Source organism: Pongo abelii, chromosome 7, assembly GCF_028885655.2.
Source record: "Pongo abelii isolate AG06213 chromosome 7, NHGRI_mPonAbe1-v2.0_pri, whole genome shotgun sequence".
NCBI lineage: Eukaryota > Metazoa > Chordata > Mammalia > Primates > Hominidae > Pongo > Pongo abelii.
The window spans coordinates 150996657-151015837 of NC_071992.2; the positions used below are offsets into that span (position 1 = coordinate 150996657).

A 19181-nucleotide genomic window follows, 5' to 3' on the forward strand; every position below is an offset into this window, starting at 1 on the left:
GACTGCAAAAATATTGCCACAGTGGGGGAAAAAAAAAGCTGACTGTGGGAACAAAGACTTCCTGGTCAGAAACTACAGAATTTAGATTCTCATTTCCTTATGAAATTCTTTATTTGACCCACAAGCCCAGATGGTAAAATGGTAAAACTCAAAATCATAACAACCTAGATGAATCTCACAAGCATAATGTGAAAAGGAAGAAGCCAGACATAAAAGAATACATATTGTATGAATCAACTCTATGAAGTTCAAAGACAGAGAAAAGCAAGTTACAGTGCTAGAAGTCAGGGCAGTAAGCAGTTACCTCTGGGGAAGAGAGACGGGCAATAATGTTGCGGGAGGAAGAAACTGCCAAGAGGCTGGCAGTGTGCTGTTTCTTCTCCTAGGCTGCAGTTACACAGGTGTGCCTCTTTTGTAACAATCCATTGAGCTGTACACTTCTGAACTGTGCGTGTGTGTGTGCATGTGTGTGTGTGTGTACGTGTTACTTTAAAAAACATAAAAAGAAAAATAACACAACAAGAAAACAGGCCACCTTCCTTGGAAGGTTCTTGAGAATCGGCAACAAATTCGTTTAAGAAAGGAAAGATGTGTCGTGTAGTTCAAAGATAAACTTTGAAGACTGTATGGCAGTTTGTGGACTTATGCAGGCTGATGTTGCTGGTGGAAGGAAAGGGATCCCATCAGTGTTCCTGGGCCTGTAGTTTTCAGTTAGACATCTTTCTGAGTGCCAGGCTTGCTGGAGGTTTCCACTGCAGACACCGCAGCTCTTTCTGGAAACACAGTGTTTCACTAGCAGCTCCATTTCCCTTAAAAAATGTGTGATCTGGTTGAACTCTCCTTCAAAGATGGGGATGCAGGCACGAAAACGTCATTTCCATTGTTTCTGTCCATCTCTCCAAAGGTGAGGCATATCTTTGCAAAATCTCTCTCCACTTTCAAGTGTTCTTTTCGAAGGAGCCTCTTTCTTTGCCTAACTATGAGTGCTGGGACTGCATGTCCATGATTGATGAAGCAAAGCTGACCTCTGTCCTTTTGAGCGCTGCCTGGGCCTGGCAACTGGATGCTGGCTGAATTCAAAGATCACCAGACAGTGAAAACCAGCCCAGGGTCTGGAGTCAGAGAATCTGAGCTCTGCTCTTTACTTCAGCCTTACCCAGGTAAAACATTACCCAGGCTATCCTGTTAGAAAGGGAAGAGGGGACTTGAAAATAGGAGAAGGAAAGAAGAAACAGGAATACTTGTTATCCTGGGTCAGGTTAGAGAGATGTGACCGACCAAACCTACGAGAGTTCGAACTTCGCTTCCTGTTGACTCTCCACGTTGAAGGAGAGGGGGATGTCAATGTGGTAGGTGGGGGAGCCAGCAGGGTACCTGCCTTGCTGAAGCCCCTGGGCCCAAGCAGGAAGTTATTCCCAGCTGGATATGGAAGCACAAAGGCACCCATGTCGCCCTAGACCTCTGAAGCTCAGCTGCAAGGGAGCCACACTCTGAGCTCCCATTCTCTGCTCCTGAAAATAAAGGCAATCGCTCCCTGCCTCCCGGCAGCTGTGGGCGGGCCACCGTGGGATCTATGAAGCCCCAGCCTGGCGACTTGGCACTAACAGTATGTGCGGCATCTGTTGTTCCCTTTGTTTCTTACTACAGCCTCATCTGCTTGGTGACTTTCCCTGAGAATGACTCCAGCTGCTTGCTTACTTTAGATAGAGTTCTATATAAAACTAAGAAGGAATGGAATGGTAGGAAAAAAAAAACTTAAAACGTCACCTTCAGCTTTTGGCATTTGGATTCCATCAGAACACAGAGAGAGACAGCAATGAAAAATTCCTTGGGATTTAAGGCAACTTGTTTGAAGTATCTGCTAAATTAAATCATCCTTGCCAAATCAAATTTTATGTGCACCTCAAACCTGAAAGAGCTCTAAAGTACTTAGAGGAAAGAATTTCTATAAATCTCAACTGTTATTAGTAATACTATTCTAGAGGCATAAAAATAAAAATGGCTCCTTATGCCTGTTTACCCAGTCTTACTGAAAAAGGTGGTATTTTACATAAGTAAATTTTCAAGAGTTTTTAGAAAATTGACTTTACCTTTTTTTCAGAAAACTGACTTTTACCCTTTTCAACAGTGATACTCTTCAAATATTAACTATTGCACTGTGCCTTCCTAATAGGAGAATATTTGAAAAAAAAGTGATTTAATCTTTCCTAATGATGTAAATTAACTGCTACAGATATCCATTCTTATACTGTGTCACTAAGAGCTACTGGTTCATGCACCAGAGGAATGGGTGCATGAGCTGACATCCATAGTATGAACCCAATTAATCCTCCTGCAACCCCACACTGTGGGTTGATAATGGCCCTCCCAAAGATATCCAGGTTCTAATCCCTGGAATCTATACATGCTATCATATATGGAAAAAAAAATAAAAAGGAGTTTGCAGATGTGATTAAGCTAAAGATCTTGAGCTGGGGACTAGCCTGGCCTATCCAGGTAGTCCTAGTGAAATCACAAGGGTCCTTATAAAAGGGAGGCAGGAGGCTTAAAGTCAGAGAAGGAGCGTGGTGATGGAAGCAGGGACAGAAGAGATGGGAAGATGCTGGACCGCTGGCTTTGAATATGAAGGAACGGGTCCATAAGCCACAGGATGCAGAGACAGGTTCCCCTCCAGAGTTCCCAGAAGGAATGCAGCCAGGCTGACACCTTGATTTTAGATCACTGACCTCCAGAGCTGCAACATAATACATCTGTGTTGATCTAGGTCACTAACTTTGTGGTAATTTGTTACAGGAGTCACGGGAAACATGTAACTTCCATGTTACAAATGGGGATCACTGTTCAAGACTGTTCAGGCAAGAAGTGATTCCAGCCTGGGCCTGCCTCTGGAGCCCAAGGTTTTCCCTACTCTACCTCCTCGCTTCTCCATGTAGCCCAGCACACAGAGGTTTGCTGCCGCATGTAAGAAAAGCATCCTGCAGGAAGCGTAACAGGCATTTTGCAGCAAGTGTTTTTCAAAGCACACATCTTCACAGTTCTAGCATCTGTGGTGATTTATGCAGTGGCAAATCAGAACAGAAATAGCTACAGCAATAAAAATACAGTTAAAGAAGTCTCTGTACTTTAAAGGCTGAACTTCAAGCAACTGCAGACTTAGGGCCTGATGATTCTCTGTAATTAGTGCATCAGTTTTGACATAAGGAGGGATGGATCAGCATGAGACAGAGGTGGAAAGAAACCGAAGGCAGCACAAAGCCACATAAAGGACAGAGCACAGCACAGGGCTAGATGAAAGTTACAGACACTGTGCCAGACATTTGCAGCTGAGACCCTCTACCTGGTGAGGCTTTAGGTGGCCAAGCCTCATTAAAAAGTTAAATCTGTATATCAATCTAAGCTAATTGCTCAGTAAGCTGTGTAGTTCATTTTATAGTATGGGCCCACTTATTCCCAGTGGATCTTGTGGTTTATGAAAACCTGAGAAAAAGAGCTACATATGAACACCAACAGGGTGAACCTATTAAACAGTATTTGTGGGCCCTGAAATTAGCCCTGCCTTCTCCAGCCCACCACCCAGACTCCAGCCCAAGGATAAGCAACAGAAATCTACCAGGTTCATCCAGTAGCCACACTTCCACACCTGCCCCTTCACCTTTTCTCCAAGGGCAAGTAGGAGGAAGGACAAAAGGGACAAGGATGCAGTGGAAAGACCAGTCTCACTGAAGTCTCGCAAGTTAACCTTGTAAGATCAATCCAGCTAGGTGCTCAGGGACCATTTTCTATTTACTTCCTGGTTCTGTTTTTAGAAGCAAAAGGCCATGGAGCTACTTTATCCTAGAGTGGCTTTGCTTTTTAGAGGACAGGGGAGGAAAACAAAACAAAACTCCATACTTAGATCTCCTAGAATATTTTAATCTGCAGCCATGAGATCTCTTATCATAAATTGAAGAAGGGACAGAAAAAAAGGGTACTTACTCCACTCAAACCTAATTTCTATACTCAACTCTCCACTTGTCTATTACAAGAGTGCTTGAAGCCTGGATAATTCTTTTCAAATTTTACCCAAAAACTTCTTAATTAAAATGTACAGGGGCAGTTTGGATCGGGGGGAGGGGAGAGACCCAAAGGAATTAGAAATAAACTCCAAAGACTTTTTTTATTTCATGATTTAAGGATTCCTGTTTGATTTGTTTGATTACATAACATAAAGGCACTGTACAGCTTAACCTTCCCCATCTGCTATGGGTGGGTGGAATCATGTATAAACCTCCAGATAGCACATCATGTCTAGGCCTTTTTAAAGTCAAAAGTGGGGAACTACATTACAGCATGATCTTTGCATTAAATTCTTACATCCTGTTGGCATACACACAAAGGGTTTAATCGGGCCCTTTATAGATCAATTTCTCTCTTTGTACATACTGACTGGCAAACCTTTTTAACTGAAACCTTCACCCAGAATGAGCTATCTTTTCTAAGGTACAGTAATGAGTTCCTTTGGGAAACAGGAATGCCACAGATAGGGATCTATCACTTTAAGTAAGCCAGCAAATGTGAAAAATTGGATTCACAAGTAGTTAGAAGAAAGGGTAATTGTAATTACTCAATTCCTTTTTACTTCATTAAAAGATGCCCAAGAAGATTCATTTAATGGTGAGTTCCTCGACCATATTTTAAAATACCTAATTCACAAGCATTTGATTTAACAGAATGATCTAAGATGAAATGGAGAAAATAATTGACACTTTGTGAGTACTACTGTATCGCAACCACTTCATGCAAGGCACTTTACATTTCCCACTCATTCAATAAACACGAATTTATTGAGTGCCTGTGATAAGCCAAGCCCTGTTCTAAGTGCTGAGGATACAAAATAAATGTAGTTAAGTCGAAAATCTCTGCTTGTGAAGCTTACAATCTAGTGGAAGACACGGAACATCATAAATAAGGAAATTATACAGTACATTGGAGAAGGGTTGGTTTAAAGAGAAATGGTAAAAAACATGAAAGAGAGTATGACGTAATTAGTGGGACAGTTCCAGTAACAGAGACAAAAAAGTAGTAAATAAGGAAACTATATAATACACTAGAGAAAGATAAGCCAAGGAGAGCAGCACAGGAAGCCACGGGCGTCTGGATTACTTGGTGGGGTATGGAGACTTTCCATACATGAGCACCTAGGGAAGACTCATTCAGAGTGACTCATCAATAAGGACCTCCACGACATGAAGGAGGTATCCATTCAGACAGGGGGAAAGAACACTCCAGGCAGAGGGAAGGGCCAAAGCAAAACCCTTGAGATGAGCACATACCTGATAGGTGTGAGAAACAAGAATGAAGATAGGCCGAGCATGGCAGCTCACGCCTGTAATCACAGCACTCTGGGAGGCTGAGGCGGGCAGATCACCTGAGGTCAGCAGTTCAAGACCAGACTGCCCAGCATGCTGAAACCCCATCTCTACTAAAGATACAAAAAATTAGTCAGGTGTGGTGGTGGGTGCCCGTAATCCCAGCTACTTGGGAGGCTGAGGCAGGAGAATCACTTGAACCTGGGAGGCAGAGGTTGCAGTGAGCCGAGATGGCGCCACTGCACTCCAGCCTGGGTGACAAGAGTGAAACTCTGTCTCAAAAAAAAAAAAAAGGAACGAATACAATATGTCTGGAGAGATGCTAGTTGGGGAAGAGTAGAAGGAGAAGAGGTCAGAGAGATGGGGAGATCAAGCAGGTCATGGTGAGGAATTGGGCTTCCACTCAGAATGACAGCAGATAGACAGGAGGGTTCTGAACAGAGGAGTGGCACAATCTGGCCTTTGTTTCTACAGGATCACTGGCTGTTTTGTTGAGAATGGACTTGTGGGGACCAGGAGAGGTTCTAGGGAAAGCAGTTAGGAGGCTACTGCAATAATGGAGGCAGGAGATGACAGTGGCCTGTACAAAAAGGATGGCATGAGGGTGCTGAGAAGCGGGAGAACTCCAGATCATGTTAAAGACAGAACGCACAGGATTTGCTAATGGATCATGCGTGGGGTATGAATGAGACAGTCAAGACTGACCCAATGCTTTTGACCCGAGCAAAGGAAAAGGAGTAGCCATTTCCCAAGATGGGGTACAGCAGGGGTTGGCAGCCTATGCCCGAGCACCAGATTTAGCCTGCTTTCTGCTTTTGTACAGAAGTCTGGCTTTTACACTTTTCAAAGTTCGTAAAAACAAAAACTACAAAAAGAGAAAACTGGATGTGGCACTCAAAGCCAAAAATATTTACAATCTCTTTACAAACTTTGGCAACCCCTGGGCCATAAGAGACTGGGTCTAGGGAGGAAGATTGGGAGCATAATGTTGAGCACGCTAAGCTTTGGGGGCCAGGTGAGCATCCAAGTGCAGATGTTGAGTGGGCAGTTTCAGACAGGGCAGTGCCAAGGCTGGGAGGAACAAGAGGGCTGGAAATACAAGTTTGGAAGCCTTCTGTATTAGTCCGTTTTCACACTGCTGATAAAGACATACCTGAGACTGGGTAATTTATAAAGAAAAAGAAGTTTAACGGATTCACAGTTCCATGTAGCTGGGGAGGCCTCACAATCGTGGTGAAAGGCACGTCTTACATGGTGGCAGGCAAGAGAAAATGAGAGCCAAGAGAAAGGGGAAACCCCTTATAAAACCATCAGATCTCGTGAGACTTATTCCCTAGCACAAGAACAGTATGGGGGAAACTGCCCCCATGATTCAATTATCTCCCACTGGGTCCCTCCCACATCACATGAGAATTATGGGAGCTACAATTCAAGATGAGATTTGGGCAGAGACACAGCCAAACCATACATCTTCTATCTAAATGGTGTTTAAAGCCATAAGACTGAAGGGATCACCTAAGGTGTGAAGAAAAAAAGAACACATGGTGGCTCATGCCTGTAACCCCAGCACTTTGGGAGGCCAAGGCAGACAGATCACTTGAGGTCAGGAGTTCAAGACCAGCCTGGCCAACATGGCGAAACCCCATCTCTACCAAAAATACAAAAATTAGCTGGGTATGGTGGCACATGCCTGTAAACCCAGCTATGGCAGGAGGCTGAGGCACAAGAATCACTTGAACCCGGGAGGTGGGATTCAGTGAGCTGGGATCGCACCACTGCACTCCAGCCTAGCTGACAAAGTGAGACTCTGACACAGGGAACCAAAAAAAAAAAAAGAACAATGCCCACAGGCTGAACCCTGTGGCCTGTGGCCTCCGAGAGGTAATCAGAAAGCTAAGGCAGAACCAGGACAGGATGCCAAGGCAGGGCAGCCAGGAGAGGAGCAGGAGGCTGCCAGGCAAACATGGGGTGCACTTCCTGTCTTTTGATCCTCAGACTCACTCAACAAGAGGGTATACCTATCCCAGTTTACTGATGAGGAAAGTGAGGTTCAGAGAAGTAATCTGACCAAAATTACCCTACTAGGAAGGGGCAAACAGATCCGCACCCAAGCCTCTCTAGCTCTACCTACTCTACACAGCTTCTCTACAGAGCAACCTATTGAGTTATTACTCATACCACAAATACAACCAAAACCAAATAATTCCAGGCAGGCTGTAAGGCAATCTTTGCTTCTAAGTAAAAAGCTAATTCTATGGTTAAAGGCTGAGAGCTTCATCAAAACAGCCAAGGCACCTGTACAAGCACAAGTGACCAATGGATTCAAAGCATGTTACAGACATCGTCAAACAGCTCACAAAGTCATCCGCAGGGATAGTCCTAACTTGATGAACAATTCTGAAGTTTATCCAAAGGAATAATAACTAAAGGACAAAAAACTATGTAAGCTTCATAAAGAAATTAACTTTATTGGATAAAAATAAAGTTAATTACTAGAACAGCTTGAAAAATAAGGTACTAGTACAAAAATCACTGACACAGACCAAAATCTCAGAATTAGACCCAATATCTTGGGAAATTCTGGCACTGCAAAATAAAATTGAAAGGACTGATTTCTCTATAAATATACTGAGTCAATGATAACTGTTTGGAAACAAAGATTCCAACCACATACCATATGCTAAAATAAATTGCAAGAGTAGTAAATTTCATAAATGTTATGTAATCATAAAATAAAACTCAAAGAAAAAGTAAAAGAATTTTGCCCCAAACTGAGGAAGGTTTCTTTTGACAGAGAGAATCATGGAAGATGAAAACATAAAGGAAAATAACTTTAAATGAACAAAGTTATTTAACTTTATATATAAAAAGATACCATAAAACATAAAGGCAAATGATGACAAAGTATTAAGATACAAAGAGCTCTAAGACGTCAACAAGATAAAATATGAGCACTACAGAAATGAGTAAGATGTAAATAAACTTTTTTCAAAGTTTCTATAATAGACATGTTATGGGAGAAAATTAAAAAGGAAAAGACTCACCTATAGCTTAATTAAAGCTACATCCTAGATCAGCAATGGAGCTAGAACAAGGGGTCTATGACTCAACACTCTGTTTACCAAGCCAGCCCCAGGCAAAACATGAGACTGGTAAGCGTCAAAAGAGAAACACAAATAATGAAGTACAGCAGCCCTGTGGGAAAGCAATCATCTGGAATTTAGAAATAAAGCTGTACCGGCAACTCCTATTTCCATCCCTTTAGCTCTACTTCACCCCTTTCTTCCTAGAATCGGAGAATTGAGGCTAAAAGAAACCCAAGAAACATGAAGGCATCATTTCCTTATTTTGCGATGTGACAAAACTGAGACCCAAGTAGTGGAAAAAGTTGGCACTGAGGCAAGCTACCTGTTCCAGTGGTCCTCTCCTTGCACCTGATGACTCATGCCCTTCTTTTTTTGGGGAGTCGGGTGTGGGGAATGGGTCTTACTCTGTCACCCAGCCTGGAGTGCAGTGGTGCGATCTTGGCTCACTGCAAATTCCGCCTCCAGTCTCAAGCAATCCTCCCACCTCAGCCTACCAAGTAGCTGGGACCACAGGTGTGAGCCACCACGCCCCGTTATTTTTTTGTATTTTTGGTAAAGGCAGGGTTTCACCATGTTTTCCAGGCTGGTCTCAAACTCCTTCTCTCGGGCAATCCACTCGCCTCCCTCAACCTCCCGAAGTGCTGGGATTATAGGCGTGAGCCACTGCGCCCGGCCTTGATGCCCTTCTTCCCAGACAACTGAAAAGTGTTGAAAACTAAGACATGACTTTACAAATACCTCACCCTCCCAAAAATGTCAGCAGAAAGAAAGAAAGAGAAACAATACAAATTTCCAATGTTTTGTTAGGAAATACTTCATGATGTTTGAATACCATTCCTTTTTAGGAGTTGCATTTCTGCTTTGACAAGACATCTTTGTCCATCTGAACTCCCTTTCCTGCCGAAGAATTCAGAGAATCATGACAGAGAGGATAGGCAGAGCGTGCTGCTGTGGACCCGTGATACCACCAACTACTCACACCGACCCCATCCCTCCACATCAGTTGGTCCAGGGCCTGCCAGATTAAATGGCTTCTATATGCTCAAAGGCTAAGCCCAGACTGCAGAACCAGGCATGAGATGACAGAACCCTGTTCAGTGCCTGTGAACACCTTCTTGACCCTGTCACCGTGGCCTACTGGATACTCCAGGCTTCCCTGCCTCTGGGGACAGCTGCTCTTCATTACCGAAGGACTGCAGTAGTTATGTGCTATCATCTTAAGAAATGTAAGCTTGCCTAAATGTTCAGGCAGCTGAGCGGTCAGTAAGGCTTATTGTTTGTGGAGGCGTAGAATCATAAAAAACTACATGACTTTAATGCTTTCATTATTCAAGTATGACTGCTTTAGTGTCATTGTATTTTTAATTTTGATTATGGATTTTTTTTTAGAGAGAGTACTGCTTAAGTTTTAATAGTTATGGCTGGGGCTCTTTTTCAGCCTTAGGCAAGCCCTTGATCCTTAATTCTGATGAAACCCAGCCAAGCATTCAGCCTTTGCACTGAGTCCCTGGAGCTCACCTAAATACTTGCCGAGGGCCCAACCCCCCCAACACACACAACAGGACTGATTTTCAGAACAATCTTAAAGATAGAACTTAAGAGCTATATCATCCACTAAATTTTGAAATTAAAAATAACTGTTGAAATAATTTTGATTTCTATAGTAAACGCCAATTTTTATACATAATTTTGGTAAATAACAATACATTTATAAAGTTTATTAATCTTGTTACATGAAGTATTTCCAAGTCCCTCACACAACCTGTCTTTCTGAGTAAAATCAAAAATGTTAAAAGTCTCTTATGGTTTAGCTGCCTGTCTTCCTAGAATAAATCTTCTTTCCCTCTATCCAGCCTGTGCCAGGGAGACTGTGCCCACTGCCCACTGAGCTCCCCACCCACGTCGACCATGCCCTGCTCCCAGGGCTCCCAAGCTCCCCTCCATCACCGCACTTACCTTTACCATGGCCCGCCTGCTCTTCTGCCCTGCCTTCTAGATTACGAACTCCTTGAACGCAGGAACTGGTCTCTAGTTGACCTGGTATCCCTAGAACCTACCTCCCTGGCTAGCACATATAAGAACTCAATCAATGGTTCTTAATGAATGAATGAAATTAGAAATCCACTTAAGTATACTTTATCTAGGTCAAATCTGCCCAAATGTTGGTTTTACTTTAGACTTAGTTCCACCACTGAGGTAGCCTGGATGATAAGAGACTCACTTGAAAAATCAGGCCAGGTGTGATCAAGGTTGACCCTCAAGATCCTTGAGCTCCAGGTGGGGATGGAGGGCTAAAAAGGATGGAAACTTCGGAACCGTGGATCAAGGCTTCCTGAAGACACCTCCTTTCCTGAAGCAGCTTCCCTCCCTGCATACCTCCACCACTGGCACAGACACACCCAGTAAGTGTTTATCCTGCACCTGCTGGAAGTGAGGCACTGAGCACAGGAATGGGAGGAAGTCAGGCCTGGTCTTCCCCGCTCTTCCAGAAGCTCCTTCTAATGGGTACGTGCTCTTTCCTGCCTCTGGTACAGCAAGTTTCTGATGAATTGGAACATCAGCTTCAAACCACACATTTAGAGGGGAAAGTTCACCTTGGGCCATTTACTCACCATCTGCAGTGTGAAGGAGTTTGTGACTTTTCAGTGTCCCTTTTGATTTGAATTTCTTGCCACACATGTCACATAGGTGGGTTTTCTCAGTGCTGTGACGATTCATATGAGCCTTGAGGTTACTCTTGCTACGAGTTGCATACTCACACAAAGAACACTTGAAGGGCTTCACACCTGCCAAGGGAAAAATGTATATATCTATCTCTATATATTTACATATATGTATGCATACGTGTGTGTGAATCTGAAGGACTATATATATCCATATCTAAATACACTTATAGATATGTATATATAAAACATCCGTTTTGAACACAGCAGTATACTTGCTTGGCCCTAACACACCACACACTTCCCACGCCAGGTTTTTCCCCAGCCTGTTCCTTCCTCCTGGGATGCCCTTGCCTCCTGGTATACCATGTGCCTCCACCCTGAAGCTTTCTCTGACCTTCCCTGGTAGATTTCCCTACCTCCCTATCAATGTTCCCAACTCCTGTAACTCTCTACTAGCTGAAACGCTCACTGCACATTACAGTGAGTCCTTCATGTCTGCCCTCTCCCCATAGTCTGGGAACTCCTTGAGGACAGAGATCCTGAGCAACCTGCAGAGCAGACAGTCACTAAATTCAATTGAACTGAGTTAAACTAAACACAAAGGCACCAAGGCCCTTTGCAAAAACTCAATGGGATCAGGCATCAGGACCAAATGTGGAAGCACATTTACTTTGTAAAACAAATTGAGCTTTACCAACTGGTGGTTGATGGGCTGATGACTCTGACTGTAGGGGTATCTTGGCATTCACCACTCCTTCATTCACCAAGTGTCTACTGAGGACCTATTTTCATAGTAGGAAATTTCACAGAGAAGAGTGAATCCCAGCCTTCACTGTCCAGTGGGAGATGCAGACAGGTAAACAGGCTGTTACAACATGGTGTGATGTGCTATAGGGACAGGTGCTGGGGCTGGGGGGAAGGGGAAAGAGGGCGGGGAACAAACCTGCACATAGTAATGAAGCAGACAATTTTTAGTAAGCCAAACGTTTTCACCCACTATCTAGACTACCTATGACTTTGCAGTTGAGGAAACCAACGTTTGATGAGGCTGAGGGCAAGGTCCAGGGGCGCAGAGCTGAGTTGTACATTGGGGTCTGATGTGCCTCAGGGCCCATGCAAAGCCCAGCTCTGGTCTGGGTTTCTAGAGATGAAGTAATAATCTAACCATAAGTGTCAACATGCTGTGTGCCCTTGAACTTATGTTTGGGTCATAGTTCTCATCTCTGTAAAATGACAGGACCAGGAGTCACTTCCCAAGAAGCCTTCAGGGCACCAGATCCCTCATTCTGGGTTGGTCATTTACAACACACTCTCACGAGAGCAGGGCCACAGCCGTGGTGCTAGCCTGGGTCAAGCAGCATCTTTCTGTATCTCACATTACCCTCAGCAGGCATTTCAACTCAAAAATGAAGACATGCACTGTCTCCCAGTCCTGGAGAAGCCAAATTCCTAATATCTGTTCCTCATTATGACTGGAAGGAGGAGAACCAAGCAAAGCAACACAGATACTGAAGTATACATATTTCCATTAACATCTTTGCCCACCCACGGGCCGGCTGTGGAACCCTGGCAAGTCACCTAAACAGCTCTGCACTTCCGTGGACTCTGTGACATATGGTCGTGGAAAATGAGATGGTGCAGGTTAACCAGCTGTGGATCTCCAGATCATCCACAACATGGCATTCACGCCAAGGCGATATACCAAGACATTGTCTACTCTAAATTCTCCCCTAAGAGCCAGTGTTTAGAACTGCTGTAGTGGATGGTTCCCAGGTCCATTGCTTGACTATTAGGAAACCTTGAACAAAGTTGCAGGTCCTCTAAGCAACAAATGTCGCAGGTATGCACAAAATTCTACACAAATGGTTAATTTCTGTGACTACAATCAATACCTGTGTTTTCTGTTTTTCTTTCTTTTTTCAATTTAATTTTTGGGGTTTTTAAATTTGTTTTTCTTGTCCTATATTTTGAGAGTAAACGGAGACAAGGGATATTTTATGGTACAGGGGATCAATTCCAAAGAACCCCAATGTATGGTATGTGTACTGATATCCCATTTCCTTTGTGATTCCTTCATTACAGAGAAAGTCATAAATTAGAAAAAAAAAAAAAAAAGATGCCAGGATACAGCAGCCTTTGGCTTTCTGAATCTTTATCAATTCCGAAGTCGCTTAAAATAATAGATTACTTTCAAATGGCAAATATGCAACATTACGGCATCATCACAAGTATTTACTTAACACAATAGCATCAGCCATGTATTAAGTACCCAATATGTGCTAAGCCTTCTACTGAGGGTTTTACATAAATTATCTCATTGATCCTTGCAACAAATCCCAAAGCAGATCACATTACAGATAAACAAACTGAGTTTCAGAGAGATGGAATTATTTGTCCATCATACATGGTGAGGGTGGGATTTGAACCCAGTTCTCTCACTTCTTCTCATGTGAGTACAATTACAATTTGATGCCTTTATAAGCCCATGGTCTCCAGCCTCTGCTGGGCCCTCTCTGCTTCCATCAGGGTCAGCTCCCTGCTGATTCCCATGAACGCCATTCCAAGCCTGCCTTCTTGGCATTCTTTGCTGAGCAAACTGTGACCATCAGCTATGAATGCCTTCAACTTCCTAACAAAGAAACAACACATGTATATACACGTACCTGCTACCACCCTCACTCCCTTCACTCCTGTCTCAATGTAGGAGGTGCCTCCTCCTCCTGAAACAAGTCAGTTCAGAAGAGAAGAGCAAGGGTTTTGGAATCAGATGGCATTGGTTCAAATCCCAGTTCCGCCACTTGTTAGCTGTGTGACCCTGGGCAAATTACTTCACCTCTCTAAGCCTCATTTTCCTCATTGGTAAAATGGGGATGGTAACAGCACCCACCTTTAAGGTTGTTGAGAATACCAACTTCAATAACGTGAGTCAAACACTGAGCACTGGTATCTAGCAGGTGCTCATTATATGCTGGTAAACAAAAAAGTAGCTTCCAACCTTGGAATGTATCTCAACTCCTTCTGCCTTCTCCGGGTTCCCAATCTGTCAGTTACAATTCTCATTACTGAACCACTGGTCTCTCTCTCCCTAATAGTTCCTTCCCTGGGACCTATAAATAGGTCATTTTATCCCATATTGTAGAAAATACTTCATCCTTCATCCTCCTCTAGTCTTGTTTTCCTATCTGCAGCATTCCAGGTTCCTAACTAACAGGCAGGGACCTGATGCAGGTGTCTGGAAGGGCTTTCCCTGGCCCCTTGGCTCCTACCCTAATCCCCAGGAGGACCATGTCCTTATCCAGGGGGAGAAAACAAAGTTGACGGTCTGTTGCCCTAGCAGAATCTTCACTTCCAACTTCCCAAAGCCCTGAGAGTGGCCCCACACTTCCCTTCATAGGCAAGCAACCCAAAAGCACAGCCTACCTTCTTCTCTCCATTCCCTCATCTCCATTCTGCCCTTCCACCTTCTGAATTCCTTCTCCATAGCCTGAATGGTAACACTCCACACTGCTGGAATGGGAGAACTACTTGCTGCCCTTCTTCCTTCATTCATAATACCAACAGTTCTGGAAAACCTGCTATGCACACGGCACAGGGTGGGCACTGGAGTTCCTGCCATGAATAAGTCTCTGGTGTTCCTGTTCTCAAGGTACCTACTTTCCAGCAGGAGAGTCATGGTGATTTATTTCACTACAATTGCAATGAGACCTATGAAGGAGTGCACACCTCTATTCATTGCAATTGCAACTAATTAAGTAATGGTTTAAATTACTGTTTGTAGCTGGTTGATGGACATACCTCTTAGTGTGCTAAGGAAATTCTAACAGCAGGGATGCGAAGATACGGCTTCCTCTTAATGTACTCCCAAAATGAAGGATGGAAGCACGAAGTTAGAAAGGTGCCCAATTTGGGAAGATGAATACTCACCTTCATGAGCCCAAATATGACGCTGAAGGTCTGAGCCATTCTTCATGAAATAAAAGTCACAATATGGGCATTTCATGGCTCTCTTTCCAATTAGCCCTTTCAGCTGAACCCTCCTCCCGAGAACCTCAGAAATGGTGCTCATGGAGACCTCTAGAAGAAAAGCAGGAATGTCAGAAGGAGTCAGAGCACCTCAGGGGAAGTTAGACATAAATAAACCTCATCGCTAAGCAGCACTGCAGGAGGAATCAAGGTGTGCCTTATGGTGTCCAGAGACAGGATTTTCACCTAAAAAGTTAAACCAGAACCAAATCGAGTCTCAGTTCTCAGTATCTGTTAACATCACATATGAGGAATGGATAAGGAACATCACAAGGTAATAATCACACAAATGCAGAAAGTGAAACTGTCTACAGGAAAAGTGACTCAGTTTCCCCCATAAGTCAATGTCATGGAAAAAAGCACAGCGGGGCACTAGAGAAAACAAGAAACAGAAACATAAGGAGCTAAGCCACTAGATGCAAATGCATGGATGCCGGTTCAAGCGAATCAACAGTTAAAAAGAAAAATCTTGGGGAAATTGGGGAAATTTTAAACAGACTGATAATAGCTGGCAATAATGAATGACAGTTGATCCTGTTTGCTTTATTGGTGACATGGTGGTTATGTTGAAAGCAATCCTTATTAGTTGGAGATGCATTTTAAAGGTTTTTATGGAGGAATTACATGCTGTCTGGAATATACTTTAAAATATCCTAGAAGAAGAAAAGTGTGTGTGGTGGATACATGAAAAAGAGTTTGACAAAATGTGGATAACTGTGGAAGCTGAGTGACAGATACAGGAGGTTCCCAGCATTGTTCTGTGTGCTCTTGTATTCTGGGATTTTCTGGAATAAAAAGTTTAAAATAATAACAAAATAATGTCTTACATCTGTTCATCAGCAAAGGCTAGCTGTTTTAAGAATAACTTTGGCTCACATTGGATCCCATGTCACTTAGGACATGAGTTAACATGAGAAGGACAGAGCTGGGCCTTCAGAGAAGCACATAGCCCACACAGACAAAGGCCTCACAACTCTGTCCATTCCCAGCTGAAACATGAGTGTTAGTGCCCTTCTATTATTTCTTTATCTTCCTCCATTTATAATCAATGAGTCAGTTCCCTTATACCAAGAGCAAATACAAAATAAAGAACAGGAAAAAAGAGACATGTACGAAGGGAGAGGCACATTTAGAAGAAGTATCTGTTACTCCCTCATAAAACACACAATACCCTTGTCTGCTTTCTTGGGCCTGCCTGTGGAGGCACTGGAGATCTGGGGATAAGTACCGCCTCAGGGAGCCCATAGGAGTGGCTGGAGAGTCACAGTGACTGGAGCACAGTGGTCAGTGCGCCGTGTGTGACGTTAGCAGGGGTGGGGGGTGGACCCTCGGCCAGGCTGGAAGCTACAAAAGCCTCCCCAAAGGCAGGGCTCTGAGGAAGAACGCAAAGAATGAATAGGAATTAACCAGGCAGGGCAGAAGGGAAAATGTTCCAGGTGGCATGAACAGAAATGACAAGGTATGAACACCCAGGTAGCTGATGCCTCATGCACCTGAGCAGTGTGGAATATGAGAAGACCCGTGGTGATGGTCTCTCCAACTCAAGAATGCTCCTCAGCCTGGGCAGGAGCCAACACCCCTTACAAACCACCACTCTGGGTAACACAAGCTTATAACAGCCCTGCCTCATATGCAACCCATCCAAAGGCATGCAAAGTTCCCATTAAAAGGGGCAGGGGGTATCACTGAAATTGCAGGGGTGAGGGTAGATGCATCTGAAGACCAGATAAAAGAACAAAAGGAAATAAATAATTACATCAACTTCCCAGCGTTGAATAAAGATGTTTGTTTCCCATGAATATATTCACAGCTTCATCCCTTTTTATTTCTATATAGTGCAGTTAATGTAAAACATTGTTTTAAAATAAACATAAGCATTTTTAACATTAATCCTCCACTCCAAAATGCACAACCTTACCAGGATGGTTGGTCTTGATATGTGACTTTATCAATCGATCCTCTGAAAAAGACTTTTCACAAACAGGACAAGAATAACTCCTTTTGTCCTTAATAGAAAGAGAACATAATCAGTTGACTTTCTCATTTAAATCTGTGGTCTGTAAAAAATAACCATCACCATCACCATCATCACCCACCACCACCACCACTACCACTCACACTGTCAACAGTCATCACTACCACCACCATCACATCACCATCATCAACACCACCACCACCACCACTAGCACTATCAACAGTCATCACTACCATCACCACTACCACCACCATCATCACCATCATCACCACCACCACCAGCACTATCAATAGTCATCACCACCACCACAACCAACACCACCACCACCATCAACAACACCACGACCACCATCACCACCACCACCACCACCACCACCACTACCACTAGCACTATCCACAGTCATCACCACCATCACCATCATCATCACCACCATCACCACCAGCACTATCAACAGTCATCACCACCATCACCACTACCACCACCATCACCATCACCACCACCACCACTATCAACAGTCATCACCACCACCACAACCAACACTTCCACCATCACCACCACCACCACCAGCACTATCAACAGTCATCACCACCACCACAACCAACACTTCCACCATCACCACCACCACCACCACCATCAACATCACCACGACCCCCATCATCATCATCAACACTAGCATTCTCATCAGCACCATCATTATCATCAGCTTCATCAAAACCAGACAAAGTACATCCTTCCAAGTACATACATACACCCTCTACCTGGCGCTGCACAGCCTGGGGAGCTCGAGAGTAGGGGAATGGGGGAATGGCATCAGCTCCATTTCAGAAGGAAGGGATGGGGCTTAGAGGGGAGAGTTCTGTGGAGGTGGGTGGTACTCAACCTCAAGGCTGTGGGTCTACCACACAGACCAGTGCTACTCTACAACCCAAGAGCATATTACATCCGCCAGCACTCAACGCAGGGATTGCATGGCAAGTGATTTTATTGAGACTCACAACCACTCACAAAAGATAGGCACAGTTCATGCTCATGTTACAGATTAAGAAAACAAGGCCCAGGAGATAAGCCCAAAGTCTGAGAGAAGGAGCCAGTGTTGGAAGTAGAGTGTGCGGATGCCCACCCAGGATGCCTCCTGCCCCTCGGTGTCCCACTGGGGCTGCAGATAGGTTGTTCATCCTGCACTGCTGCAGCTTCACAGCCAGGGCCACCATGGTGTAACATTCTCAATTAGGAAGAAGCTTTTGTGAATTACCAAGCTATGGCTTTTGCTCACCTCCCTTTGCTCTCAGCACTCACTTGAGGGCGATTTCATATCACTCTTTTCTCCCAGCGTGGGTGTTACTGGTTGAATTGTATCCCCTAAAAAATCATATGTTGGAGTCCTAACCTCCAATACCTCAGAATGTGACCTTATTTGGAGATAGGGTCTTTACAGAGGTAATCCAGTTAAAATGAGGTCACTAGGGTGGGCCCTCATCCAATGTGACTGGTGTCCTTATAAAAAAGGGAAATTTGAATACAGAGCTGCATGCAGGGAGAACACCATGTGCAGATGGAGGCAGAGACCAGAGCAATGCATCTGCCAGCCAAGAAATGCCAAAGACAGAGAGCAAATCACCTGAAGCTCAGAGAGACGCACGGACCACATCCTCCCCCACAGCCCTCAGGAGGAAGCAGCCCTGCCAACACCTTGACCTCTGCCTTCTGCTCTCCAGGACGGTGTGACAGTAAATATCTGCTGTTTATACCACCAGCATGTGGCACTTTGATTGCCAAGCTTACCAAGCACACAGCTTACAGAGAGCCAAACCCTGGTAGGGAGGACTCTGCGCAGATAGCTGAATAAAAAGTAAAAACAAAAAATTCAGAACTACCACTGCAAGGAAATGTTTTGGGCTGTGTGTGTTTTGGGGGAGGTTAATCCACTCCACGCTCACTTGGATTTACAGAAGGACTAACTCCCTCTATTTGTGGAGCCCCTACTATGAGCTCCGCAAGGCACCAAGTGTGTTCCACGCCTTGTGTGATGAATGCTCTCCTCACTGTGCTCCCCACCGGGCAGTCTACTCCTACTCTAAATAAT

General features: G+C 44.1%; 1 protein-coding gene across 4 annotated transcripts in view; it reads right to left on the bottom strand.

Moving 5' to 3' along the window:
• ZFAT (zinc finger and AT-hook domain containing) overlaps positions 1–19181 on the bottom strand; it is a 234291-nt gene that overhangs the window by 93838 nt on the left and 121272 nt on the right. For all 4 annotated transcript variants that reach the window (XM_054518860.2, XM_024251400.3, XM_024251401.3 and 1 more), the window contains 3 exons: positions 17042–17129; positions 15025–15174; positions 11047–11220 (listed from right to left, as the gene is read on the bottom strand). In XM_054518860.2, the coding sequence (XP_054374835.2) occupies positions 11047–11220; positions 15025–15174; positions 17042–17129 (412 nt within the window). The remainder of the gene's footprint in view (positions 1–11046; positions 11221–15024; positions 15175–17041; positions 17130–19181) is intronic.